General features: G+C 41.0%; 1 protein-coding gene across 5 annotated transcripts; it reads left to right on the top strand.

Moving 5' to 3' along the window:
- On the top strand, nt 1–13,486 carry zbtb44 (zinc finger and BTB domain containing 44). Of its 5 annotated transcripts, none has more exons than XM_042415137.1 (6): nt 1–359; nt 2,820–3,920; nt 4,475–4,559; nt 5,082–5,233; nt 7,171–7,471; nt 12,588–13,486. In XM_042415137.1, exons 2-6 carry the CDS (start codon nt 2,858–2,860, stop codon nt 13,000–13,002), a joined length of 2,016 nt encoding a protein of 671 aa, XP_042271071.1. In that variant the 5' UTR covers nt 1–359; nt 2,820–2,857; the 3' UTR covers nt 13,003–13,486. The 5 variants fall into 5 exon arrangements, with proteins under 5 accessions (XP_042271071.1, XP_042271069.1, XP_042271068.1 ...); XM_042415135.1 differs by having other exon boundaries at nt 1–537; XM_042415134.1 differs by lacking the exon at nt 1–359 and adding an exon at nt 773–1,162.
- Nucleotides 13,487–13,752: the final 266 nt, after the last annotated feature.

Below are 13,752 nucleotides of genomic sequence, written 5' to 3'. Positions count from 1 at the left end.
ACTGTTGTTATAAGACAGACTTGAAAAACTGTGAACCCATCTTTTAAGTATGAATGCAGTGTGCCAAAAAGTAAAACATATGTGTAGTGTAAGTATGAAGCAGGTTTCATTTAAACATTTAGTAAATAGACAATATGTAACATATTTTCTGTGGTTTTGAAAGATAGATAGACAGTGTCTGAGCTGTTTTACATGCTGGTTGATGTGAGGCTTCCTGTTTCTTACAGTACAGTACAGTGAGAGATGCGCGTTGCATTGTGGGGATACAAACAGCGCAGAAAGGACAGCGGGGAGCAACAAAGGATCCAAAACAGCAGCTCGGAAACTTTTAACACCTGCTTGGTGTGATGTGAATTCATGTGAGCGTTCATTAAACTGTGAGATTTTGGCGGCTGGCAGGCTGGCAACTGCCTGAGAAGCCCGGGGAATGTGAGTGAGCGGGGCGGAGCGGCAGGTCTCCCACTAACCGCTGCTTTTTGTCCGCTGAGCTGTTTGCATCCCGAGGCCCGGCCGTTACCACAGGCCTCGTCCCATAAGGTAACGACCTCCGTACAGTCTTATTGGTAGCAGGAGTCCCGCAGTGGACGGTTTAATGCGGAGACATTGTTGTCTAGGCGTTGATTTGGGCAGAGGAACCGACTAATAGCAGGGTGTTGTGTCAGCTAGCGGTACATTGGTGGCTAACGGCAGTTAGCTTGGTGCAACTGCGTGGATGCAGCCGGTCAAACCGGAAATTTGGCTGCTTTGGCTTCAAAATAAAAGCAGAAATGTCGCGGTAGAGGTAACGTTAACTCATGGGAAACAAATTAATGACGAGCTAGTGTTTTGTTTTAATTTGAGATTTATTGTAATTGATTAACTTGAGTTGAGACCATATACGTGTATCTCTATGTACAGCCTGGTGAAAACAACACAACACATGGGTTTAGTGCTGACTTTCAAAGTGTCGTGAAGAATTTACATTAACTTGTTACTCTATAGTCTTACAGCGATAACAATATCTCCAGTAACGTACTATCATACACTACATTGTGTTTGAACATGGTTGTCCATGCTAATTTAAATTCAAATACTACGATAGATCTTATCAACAAAATGGTCGTAGGACTTATTTTGGCAGGTGAAATCGGATGTACTTTTCCTCTCCTGGCTGACTTGATGGGTGAGCTTGACACTGTTAGCTAGTGTTTGCTAAACTGTGATTGTTGTTGAAAACATGTTTGTTCAGCATCTTGTTCACTCGATGTTTTACATACATACAGCTTACTGTTGTTTTGTGCACTTTGACTGACAGGCTGTCGATAGCTGCTGGCTCAGCGCTCTGCTAGTACATGATGTAAACAGAGTCAAAGCTACGCCTCCTCTGCCCTATCGCCATCATAAATATCTGTGAGGTGCACTATGGTCAAAGTGAACAGTTTATTTACTACTGTAGAGGACTTAGTTACATAATCGCTGATTAATCAGATAATGTAAAATGTTTATAACTAATAACTAATAGTCATCACAAGCTACCCCAGGCCCTGTGGTGTCTTCATGTAGCTTATTCTGTGTGACAGACCCCACAAAAAGTGTTTTCCTGATGAATTTACTATCAAAATAATCATTGTCTGATTATATTTCTATCAGTTAATCAATCAAACTAATTCATATTTGCAATGAGTCAAGCAGAAAATAAGTGAATCAGTTCTGAATATTTAACCCTCTGCATGGCCTTCGGGACTTTCCACTCTTTTAACTTTAAAAACAGACCACAAATGTTTCTAATTCGGAGGACATGATAGAGCTAAATGTGTTTGTTTTTACTTTTTCATGACAAAGTCTGTCATTCTTGTTGAATAATTTTACATCTTAATGGTGTAATTTATGACAGAGGGTTAAAGTTTTACTAACAGAAAAATGTGTTTAGTTCATGTAGTTCAAAGAATATTAATTTTGTCAGGAAGAACTTAATAGAGGTCATGTAACTAAATGATTCTCCTTGTGGAGACATTTTAGCTTTGAGAAAACCCCATAGTGGAATTAATTCTTTTCTGTTTGGTGGTTCAGGCTAGGCACGCTGTTGTTGCTCCTCCACAGCCTAGGTCTATAATTCACTTTGCCTGTACTGGGCCAGCCTAGCCCAGGAGTATTTTCCTTTGGTCTGTGTGTGTATAAAGGGGAGTGCGCTCTCCCTGCGAGAGCCCCTTCACTTGAGCTTTTGTTTGATGGAAAATCTCATGCCTCAGAGAATCCACGTCTCGCAGACAGCTGCTGAGCATCCTGTAGTGCACTGGCCTCCACATGGGTCTGGCTCGCATCGCTGCGCATCTGCTTTGATTGTTGTTACATAACTTGGCATTTTGTCCTCCGTGCTCCTTACCCTGCTTTCACCCCCCTCTTACCTTCCCTTCCCCTCAGAGAGTACCTTAGTATTTCTGTCTACCAATTCCCACTGCCTTGCATAGTGCATTTTACCTTGTGTCCATCACCATCTTGTCCTGCCCTAATGCACTCGTAAGTGACTGATTTTCTGCAAAGTGAAATTTGACATCTAATTTTGTCTTTGTACTTACTAATTACAAAACAAGTGGCTCTGTTATTTCACACCCAATTATTTAACCCCTGGGGCAGGATGTAGTTTAGTTATGTAATCATTAGACATTCTGACAAAGTGGTAAAGTGAAGTAGTTGACACTTAAAAAAGCTTTAAAAAAATTGTTTTTCAACATTGATCCTTTTGTGGAGTTCTGACTTCCAAGAAAGTTAAAAGGTGAAACAAATGAGTTCACTTTTGAAAACAGAGGTGAACTGTTTTTCTTTGTCCCATCTCTCTGTAGGACGCACTTCCTGTACATCATCAGAAACTGACTCCAACATGGGGGTGAAAACCTTCACCCACAGCTCGACCTCCCACAGCCAGGAGATGCTGGAGAAGCTCAACGCTTTGCGCAACGAGGGTCACTTATGTGATGTCACCATCCGGGTCCAAGACAAACTCTTCCTGGCCCACAAAGTGGTCCTGGCCTGCTGCAGTGAATTCTTCCGCTCTAAACTGGTTGGCCGGCCAGAGGAGGAGGACAAGTTTGTGTTGGACCTTCATCACGTGACGGTTAGCGGTTTCGCTCCTCTGCTGGAATACGCCTACACGTCTACCCTCTCGATCAGTACGGAGAACATCATCGACGTCCTGGCAGCTGCAAGTTACATGCAGATGTTTGCTGTGGCTAGTACATGTTCAGAGTTCATGAAGTCCAGTATTCTGTGGAGCCCGGGTAACAACAACAACAACACAATGGCAGCAGACAAACCTCATGAATCAGCACCAGAGAGCGCCTCATCAAACTGTGCCCTGACGCCATTGGACGGCAGCGTGTCACCCGTGTCTTCGGACTGCAGTGTGATGGAGAGAAACGTTCCCATCTGCCGTGAATCGCGACGGAAACGCAAGAGCTTTGTAACAATGGCATCACCTGAGAGTCCACTCAAATGCACTACACAGATGGTCACCACCTCCCCCCAGATCCCCAATCCTTCCCCCTCATTCTCAGACAGCACAGCCCAGCCTGTGGAGTCCTCTCTGGCCTTCCCATGGACTTTCCCGTTTGGTATTGACCGGAGGTTCCACTCGGACAAATCAAAGCTCCCAGAGAGCCCTCGTTGTCTAGAGCAGGGTACCCCAGGGACGTCAGAGGTGGTGGTCAGCCGGCGACTCAGTGACTTCATGACGTGCGAGAGCTCCAAGGCGGTGTCATCACCCGTGCCTGCGGAGGAAGAGGACGTGAGGGTGAAGGTGGAGCGTCTCAGTGATGAGGAGGTCCAAGAGGCGTCTTCCCAGCCAGTCAGTGCCTCCCAGAGCTCGCTGAGTGATCAACAGACGGTGCCAGGGAGCGAACAGGTCCAGGAGGAGCTCCTCATCAGTCCACAATCATCCTCTATAGGTGGGCCTATTCTCAGTACAAAACTGATCCACAGCATTTAGAGTTAATCCTTCGGGTTTCACGTGTCATCTCAATGTTGCATAGATATATTGGTTTAATCAGAATCATCAGTATCATCCTGTCAGTGAAATCTATCACCTTTATTAGGCCGTGTCCCGCCTCAGTTAACGCAGCGTCGCTATGTAAAACGTTAAATGAAACCTGCCTCAACCTGCCCACACAGCTGCCTACACACATTCAAGATTTTTGTTTGTATTGGTCTCGGTGGAAAGTTTTATTGTCCAGTGGCCCAAATGCAGCTTGAAAGGCTTTTCTGCTCTGCCATAAATAAAAAGAAAATGGAAACACTCGTCATTTTTTCCTAAGCTGTTGAATAGCACAGTGCGCTGGTATCCAGCAGCATCAATCCTTAAATATGGGATTAGCCTTCAAAGACCTACAGTTTATTGTTCTAACCTCAGATGAGATTGCTCTGCTCGAGGGTTTATTCTGTAGTCAGAAATTCAGAAGACAGCTACTATATGAGTGATTTTCTTTTTTCCCCCTGTTTCCAGGGTCAATGGACGAGGGAGTGTCTGAGGGCTTGCCGTCAATGCAGAGCACCTCTAACGCTGGAGGACATGCAGAAGACGATGAAAGGTATTGTGATTAGTTACGACTTGCAGCCAGGCAAGTCATAAGCAGTAAAGATTATATAGACATATACCTCATAACTGGGTATCTGGGCCACACCTGTTTTAGTAATAAATTTAGGTGTCATGTTGAGATTTTGAAGACATGATGCACTGTAATATAAAGAATGCTAGTTGCATATTGTAAAAGCCTCAAGCACCAAACATGCGTGATGAAGATTTATGAGAAAACTAATGTGGGTCCTAACTGGAAATCCATGAACGTCAAACATTAAACAATCTGATGCGTGTTACTATCATTACTGACATGTCAGTGTTTTAACAAATTCCTTGACATGTTCTGAAACATCTTCCAACTCTCTCAGTAAAATACTGGTGTCCTGACATGAACAGTAGTGGAACTTTGTTATATGGAAGGAGAGCGGAGGTGTTATTTGATGCCATTTAAGTATTCAGATAAGGACAGCTACCTTATGAGCACATTCGGTGCCGAATACCTGTTAGATTTTTCCTCCCTTTTGTGTTTCAGGCTAGAAGGTATTCAGTATCCATATCACCTTTATATCAGCCCTTCAGCCCGGCCCGGCACCAACGGCCCAGACCGACCTTTTCAGTGTCCGACCTGTGGAGTCCGATTCACACGCATTCAAAACCTGAAGCAGCACATGCTCATACACTCCGGTAGGTGAAATGGGGAAAAATGAAACCCTTCAAAATGAATTTAGCGTTCATTTTTGATTCTGGGAAACAATGGAAACATGTTTCTTAGCGGCTGATGTAACGTTTTTCTTTTTGACACCAATCAACAGAAAATCAAACTCTTAGTGGCAAAACAGTTAATATGTTCACTCAATACCAAACAGGTGTTATGCTGAAGAGTAAGGTGCATCATCATAAAATAGGTTATTTTGTGTTTTATATTTGTATTCAATATAAATTTCATTTTAGATGAAAAGTTCTTTCTCTGTCGATTAGTGTAAAAATCGCTGTTACGTCCACTGAGTTAAGAAAGAAAACAGAAGGGATGAATTATGTTTAAAGGCAATTTTATGCATTCCAGAAAAATCAGAGGAATTTTTTAAAAGCATTCTTGTTGTATGATGTTTTAGATGTTCTGTCCTCACTTATTTTTAGATCATGGAGAAGCTACACATTACCATGTTTGTGTTCTTCACTCATATTACAACACTAGTGGATTTAATCTTGCAGTTGAAATTTAGTTAAGTTACATCACAAGTAAACTGAGATTGTAAAAGAGTGACATAAGTGTCACAAGTGACATAAATACAATTGGAAGCTTAGAAAGTTGCCTGAGATAGAAACAGTACTAGATCAAACCCAGCTCAGGTCATAAACAGGTTCTTTGCTACAATTATAAGTAAATACTGAAAATATTGCTCATGTACCCAGCATTAATGGGCTGTTGTGTTTGTTGTTGGTGTACTGTTATTCCTGTAGAAAAGTGATCAAACATAGAAACATGAAGCATTTTCACATGTGAAAACACTTTAAGTGTAGTTACAATTGAGTTTGACAGCATCAACTATTGAAGGCATCTAAAACAGCTACAAACACAACAGCAGGTTTTGTTGTCTCTCCTTCTATATCAAAGAACAGCAGTCTTTTTTCTTTTTCCACTCAATTTTTTAAACATGTATTCAGAAATTATATAATTTCTTTACCAACAGTTAGATCCATTGACCATGAGATTTTTTTTATTTGTTAAATACTTTTAAGGGGTCAAGTTGACAGTGATGATAAGAAAACAGTAGAAAATATTCTGAAATTTTCTTTAGCTGAAATGTTTTTATTACAATACAATATTACAATTACAATTGTAATACAGAATTACAATATTACAATAAATAAAGCTTACAAAACCACAAAAGGTCAAAACATGTAAGTATGTAAAGCTAGTGATTTATTGTAGATGTTGATTTCAAGAAACCTTTTCAGTCCTAGTCAGTGAAAATACTGGTATATGTACTAAATACTATAACTATACTATGTAGTGAATCTCATTTATAATAAAGGGGTCAAACTTAGTAATCAGATGGTTTTACAAAACAGAAAATGACAGGTTTAATGCAAAAATGATGAGAAGAGATGAATCTGAATCCTCTTCCAGTCCTCATTCATTCTCTTAAGGTAGGTTTAGTTTCTCCCACAAACAACCTATTTCTTAGTAAAACTATTTTCAGTAATATCCAGGAGCTACAATAAAAAGTTATAATTATTCAAATAAAAGTACTAAATCTCAAATGTTAACATATAGATAACATGTTTAGGTAAAGGTAAATGGGCAAATAACCAGCTAACTGTTTTGTACATTCTACGTAAAGTTGTTGTTATTGTTAGTACAGTTGCCAATGGAGATCTAAAGTAAATAAAAGGTTAAATGATGCTGGGTTGCTGTACTTTCCTGCACCTTGTATATAGCTTAGTGATGAATTGATGAGCTTTTCTCTCTGGGCATTCTGGGAAACAGTGATTTGGAAAACAGTTGAGGGAGACTGTGGTAAGATGGAGTCACCTGCCACCTCACTCACTCACATACAAACACTTCTGTGATGCTTAGCACAGATCAGCTAAGCATTGTTTTTCTTTTCCTCCCCCAGGCATTAAGCCTTTCCAGTGTGACCGCTGTGGGAAAAAGTTCACACGGGCCTACTCCCTAAAGATGCATCGGCTGAAGCACGAAGGTAAACGCTGTTTCCGGTGCCAGATTTGTAGCGCCACATTCACGTCCTTCGGTGAATATAAGCACCACATGAGGGTCTCCCGACACATAATCCGCAAGCCGCGGATTTACGAGTGCAAAACGTGCGGCGCCATGTTCACCAACTCTGGCAATTTAATTGTACACCTGAGGAGTCTGAACCATGAGGCATCCGAACTAGCAAACTACTTCCAGAGCAGGTGAGGAGTCCGGGGGCGCTGACCCCCATCATTTACTCAGATCTCACCTGGATCAGAAAATAATACCTCTTCAGTTTAGATTCTAATACCTGAGGTTCATTTGATCGTTTTTCTTTTCATGACTTTGGTTGTGTAGAATTGTTTTTGAGTTGATTGCAATTGATTTGAATGCCCAGATCAAGTGTACCTGAAGTATTTGATTGTATCTATGGGGGAGTTTTAATTTCTCTCGTGTAACGTTCATCATTAAGATGAAATAATAAATACCTCAAGTCCGTTTTGGCTCTGTTGGCTGACAAAATTCCCATGAGATGTGAGGATGGAGTGGGTTATTAAGTATGCAAAATTAAGTGAGTTAAGTCTTGTGAAAAACTACTGAACCCAGCTGTAGAGTCTTCTGAAACACCCTAGTTAACTTCAATTTATGGTTTTATAGCCCTACTTTTAACCAAGTCCTTCGGTTAAGAGAGAAACAGTTTCACCATGAAAACATAAAAGTGTGCTTAAACTTTGTTCATACAATACCCACAAAGCACAACTTTAATCATGTTTTCATCTCTTGTTTGTTTCTATATGAATGGATTTTCCTTAACCAAATGGAGTGGGGTTGTTTGTTTTTATCAGCAGCTCAGCCCACAAAGCCTCGTGAAAGTCAGAACACAGTGTCTTTATAAAGTCAGAGTGTGTTTTTATTTCCCAGACTTTTCCACTTCTTAATCAACTCAAACCCTCACAGGTCGGCAGAACTCAAACGGGCCATTGACTCCTCAAAAGTTTTATAGTAGAAGGTCTACGCCTGAGATCATAACAGTGTGGAAAATTCTCTGGCAGTCCAGTCAGACTCTTAACTCCCATCCTCAGTCTTCACATAAAAAGATATGTTAAAGGTGCAGTGTGTAGTGTGTAGTGGCATCTAGCAGAACGGACTTGGCAGAAATGGAATATAACATTCATAAGTATGTTTTCATTAGTATATAATCACCTGAAAATAAGAATTGCTGTGTCTTCGTTACTTTAGAATGAGCTGATTATGTTTTTACTGTAGCCCAGAATGGACAAACCAAACAGAGGGGCCTTTTGCGTTTTTCGTGAGTTTCGCGGCCACCGTAGGTTTTCCTACACACGGGGGAGGGATATTCAGATTGTTGCAATCTGCAACCACACCGCTAGATGCCACTGAGTCCTACACACTGGACCTTTTTCCTAAGTTGCTGATTTCCAGACCAGTTTGTCAGATTCCGCTGTCGTCTGTGCCACAGGGGACAGTTACACTCGACCTTAACTATTTATTCTGGACTCTATCTCTAATTTCCACTGTTTGATAGTCAGTACATGTAAAGCTGCAGGACTGGATTGATCTGTTTTACAATCATGATCATGCTGTTCGCTCCCAATTTTAAAGGGCCACAGTTACAGGAATTCAAATGTACTTCTTAGGGTATTATCACATGCAATGAAGACCATGCTAGAGTTTTACTTGTACAAATTTCCAAAATGTCAATCCACACAAATCCACATTAACACATTTACAAACAATCAAAAAACCATTGAAGATGCACCTTCAATTTCTGAAGTAATGCAGATGTTTAATGGTTAGTAATGAAGCTGTACCTACAGATATGGATCAAATGTGAATGGTATGTCTGGAAGGACATGCATGTTATTACTTCTCTAGTTATCATCATTGATTAATTAGTTTGTGAATTTAGAATAAGCTTTGTTAACCTCTAATCACAGTTATCTTCTCTCATGAGGAAATGGTCAGATGTAATTTTGAGTTACGTCTCCAAATCATTAGGACTAAAAATATTTAATAATTTTAAAACTATCTAAATTATTAGGGGAAAAAAATCACAGATCCTGGAATATTTCTTTGTGTATTTCACAAAATAATACGTTGTTTATCTTGTGGTCAAGGAAACAAGATTGTCATGTCAAGATCACAAAATCAACTTTGAGATCACAGGAAAACATAACATAAAGTCATCCTTACATATGTCCTCTCTGGCCTTCCGTAGATATGGCATATGGATATTTACAGTGTTTTATAGTTGAATAGCAGAAACAAAACCAGCTATGTCAAACCATAGCAGTGGTAGTGTTTTGTACACTAAAATTAAGCAATCATTTATCATAGACAATGTGTTGTTACTTCAAAGACGCAAATGCAATGCTGCCACAACATATTTAGTGTTTTTCAGCAAGGATCATTAAAGGATGGGTTCACAGTTCTTCAAGTCTTTCTTAAAACAACAATCAGGAGCCCACATTGAACAGGTGTTTCTCATTGTGATCATTCCTCCTGTTCATACTGACCATTAGAGGATAAATTCATAATGCACAATGTAAGTGATGGAGGCCAAAATCCTCAGTCCTCCTTATGTGCAAAAATGTATTTAAAAGTTTATCTTAAGCTAATATGAAGCTTCAGCCATCCAAATTAGTCAAATCAAATAGATACCCAGAGTCCCTCTTTTTTTTGTTACCATACTTCCACCACAGCTCAACAGGGAAACACTCTCCAAGGACACACAAAGACCCCCTTTACATCTTGCATTAAAATGCAGTTTGGGTGATTGGATTGCAATCAAATAGTGCTTGACCACATGAAAGTACAGCTGTTAATGCACCCAAGACACATTGAGGATGGATTGTGATCCGATCAGCCAAACCACCTCCGGAGATGGTCAGGGACGCATTATGACTACCCTGAACACAAGTGTAAATGCAATTGTGTTGTCAATCCACATTCAACAACTACATGGGTGGAAATATGTAATTAGGTGTGACTGTTCCAAACCAGTGAGGTAGCAGCCATTAGGTAGTTAGTGAGCTAAGCTACTAGCAAGAAAGCAGTAAGAAAACTATGGATATTCAAGACACTCGTGGATGGAGTCAAGACAAGACCAAGTGTCTGCTTTCACTTTGGTCCAACAAAAGTATATAAACGAAACTTGGCAATTCGCAACTGAGCCATTTATGAAGCTATGGCTAAGCAAATGGTGGAGAACGGCTACAACTGGTCCTGGCTGCAATGTCAATGAAAAATGAAACACGTGAAACTTGCATACAGAAAAACCAAGTATAAGAAAAGTGGCAGGGGCAGGGTAGCATGTCTAAATGTAATTAGGTTAAATCATATCTAGATACAATCTGGATACAAAACACATTTTAATTCAAGGTGTAAAGGGACTCAGTTAGGGAATTTGATGCTAAAAAGACTAAATGTGCCAGATATCCACGCGATTTGACTAACTCAGACTGCTGAAGCCTCATATAACGGCTTGATCCGACCAAGCATGTCTGTGCTGCAACGCGGTGCTAAATATATGCGCTTAGTCTATGTTTCACAGAAGCTGCGTTAAGCTGCACAGAGCAGATTGAGCCGGGCAGGAAGTCAAGACACAGGAACAGAAGATTCAGATTAACTCTTAAAATGTATATTTGAACAAAATGACTATGTGGACACTAGGGGTGGAACGGAATGTGTATTTGTCCTGAACCATCACAGTACAGACATTACGGTTCGGTGCATGCAGTCGAACGAAGAATACGCTCCGTGACCAAAACAATTGCTGTCAAAATAGTTAGATAATCGACTTAGTTTAACATATGGAACAATAATCATAGATGGTGAGTTTAACCCGGAACCTTTTGGCAGCACACCACTACCATTCTCATGGGTATGTTAGCCAGCTTAGCCAAAGTAGCCTAGGTTGCCCTGCCGTCAGAATGACCCATAACACTGACTGAGTGCAACACTATTATTAAAATATGCTGTTATCTCCGTAGTGAAACGATTCTGCCCCCCCCTTCCCCACCCCCGTGACGGTTGGCCTTTCACTCCACCTTTGAGTGAAGCTGTTCAGAACAACTATTTGATTTCTGACGTGGTCAGTTAGCACGTGGTAAGAACTGGTTCTGAGAGAGAAAAATGTAGTTAAAAAGTATTGCAGTAAAAGTAGTGGTTTGGTCCCTCTGACTGATATATTATTATATGTGACATCATTAGATTATTAATACTGAAGTATCAGTGTTAGAGCAGCATGTTAATGTTGTAGCTGCTGGAGGTGGAGTTAGTTTAAACTACTTTGTATACAGTTAGACCATAAAGCAGAATAAAACATCTGTCAGCAGGTGTCCTGACTCCTTGCAAGAAACAGAAGGGTTGTTTTCCTTTTCAGCTGCAGCAAAACTAAACTGTTTCAGTAATAGTTTTGGGCAGTGAGCCATTGTTGGATTTTTATGTTTTTCAAAATGAAAGACCAAACATGTCATTTTCTACCTTTTCTGCTGTATTGAAATTGTACCAAACTGTGACCCCAAAACCAAGGTACATACCAAACTGTGAACTTGGTTTACCGTTACATCCCCAGTGGACACGCTGTGGATTTTGATCCTTATCACTTACAATGAAAGCGCATTTGAAGGGGATCTTTTATTACCAGTATCAATGAACAGGAGAACAGACTTGAAAAATTGTGAACTCTTCCTTTAACGTGAGTAACTGTAAGCTGAATGACCAAACTTTTAAACTGTTTTCCTTCTCACAAATCCACCAGTGAACACAACAAATTACAACCTTTTTCTCATGGCTGTGGAAAGGCGTTCTGGCAAATGTGGGACATAATTTATAGTTGTAGGAGTAGATGAGACTGTCTGGACAAAAAGTCAGATTTCTAGAGAATGCAAACTTCTGCCCTGTTGAAAAATGTTTTGTTATGTAATGTACCCTGTTAAAGCCAACAACTACTGTTAATAGTTTTATTGAAGTACATTTTTTGATCCTTTTAGACATATGTGATTTGTTGTGGAATGCTTCTCCCTTCTGTTAGTTTCATGGGTAGTAATTATAAACACAAAACCTAGACACACTAATGACAACATAACCTCCTTAATGGAGGCAATAACGTCTGGAGTACACTGAATCACAATTGGACTGTATTTTTTTGTACTGTCTACTGATAAATTTCCAGTCATCAGTTCTCTGTGTAAGGAAGCTTATTTCTCAAACTGAGATCTTTCAAACTTGGCATGTACAGTTTGAATCTGACATTAGTGTGAAGTTGACAAACAAAAAGACAGTGAACTCAACTTGTTCTCTCCATCCTTGCAGTGATTTCCTCGTGCCCGACTACCTGAGCCAGGTACAGGAGGAGGAGGAGGCGCTGGGAGTCCAGTATGAGCTGGAGGAGTCCCAACACCACCCCGTCTACCCGGGCAGCACCTCCACCTCCACCACCACTGTCGCCTCGTCCTCCTCCTCAGTCCAGATGCCCGTCATCTCCCAGGTCTCCTCCTCTACCCAGAATTGCGAGAGCTCCTCCGGCTTCCTTTCACCCGAGCCCCTGGATCCCCTGGAAGCCCCAGCCTCCCTCAAGATGGACGCAGATGAGACGGCAGCCATGACAGAGGAGACCAAGATGGACAACAGTGAAGGAGGCAGTTCCCCAGAGGTGTTTGAAGAAGAGCAGCAGCAGCAGCAGCAGCATGCCCCGGCCAAGGAGCTGGCTTCCATTACCATAGAGTGATTCAAGTCTTCTACTTGCCCATCATGTCTTATTTTGCAGTCATGTCATATGGGAATATCCAGTGAAATGCCTTGACAGCTAAAAGGGACGACTTGGACATGTTCACATGTTGAAACCTCATCATGTGAAGCCATCAAGACACTGATTGAAGTTTTCTGAAGACTTCAGTTGCCTTGATGATGTTTTCCACACGCAACACACATGCACTTATTTGATTTTATGTTTTACACCAAACTAAATGCAACAAAGTTTATGTCTTCAGTGTTTCCCCTAGGTTTACTGCTTTGGAATGGGGTGGGTGGGTGAAGGGAGGGAGGGTTCAGAGCAAAAACTCGGGAGAGACTCTGCAGCCAGACATTTCTCCATTCTCTGTTTAGGAGCGGCTGAGATTGTCACTACAATGAGAATAGGTCAGTCCACCTTAAAGGTCAGTCCACCTTAAGTGAGCCTGGTCAGGTTAGGCTAACCCACTGTTGTGAACTTCAGGGCTAACCCCCTTCATTTTTCCAGCAGTTGGAGAAACAACAGATGAGACTTTTCTTGGTCTTGAGAAGCTGCAGCATTTATTAACTGTTACACTGTAGTACACTCTGTACTGTACATTTACTGCCAGATTGACAACTCACTGCTAACCTTTTCCTCTGCTCCACTCACATTCACTGTCACTTTTCTGCCGCTCACTCTCTCACACACTCACTCAAACATACACTCGCTACGCACACACATTACACACTGCCCTATTCCTTAAAG

The sequence above is a fragment of the Thunnus maccoyii genome, chromosome 6 (genome assembly GCF_910596095.1).
Source record: "Thunnus maccoyii chromosome 6, fThuMac1.1, whole genome shotgun sequence".
In the NCBI taxonomy this organism is placed as follows: domain Eukaryota; kingdom Metazoa; phylum Chordata; class Actinopteri; order Scombriformes; family Scombridae; genus Thunnus; species Thunnus maccoyii.
The sequence above is the reverse complement of the archived record's forward strand: the minus strand, read 5'-3'. Positions and strand labels throughout refer to the sequence as shown.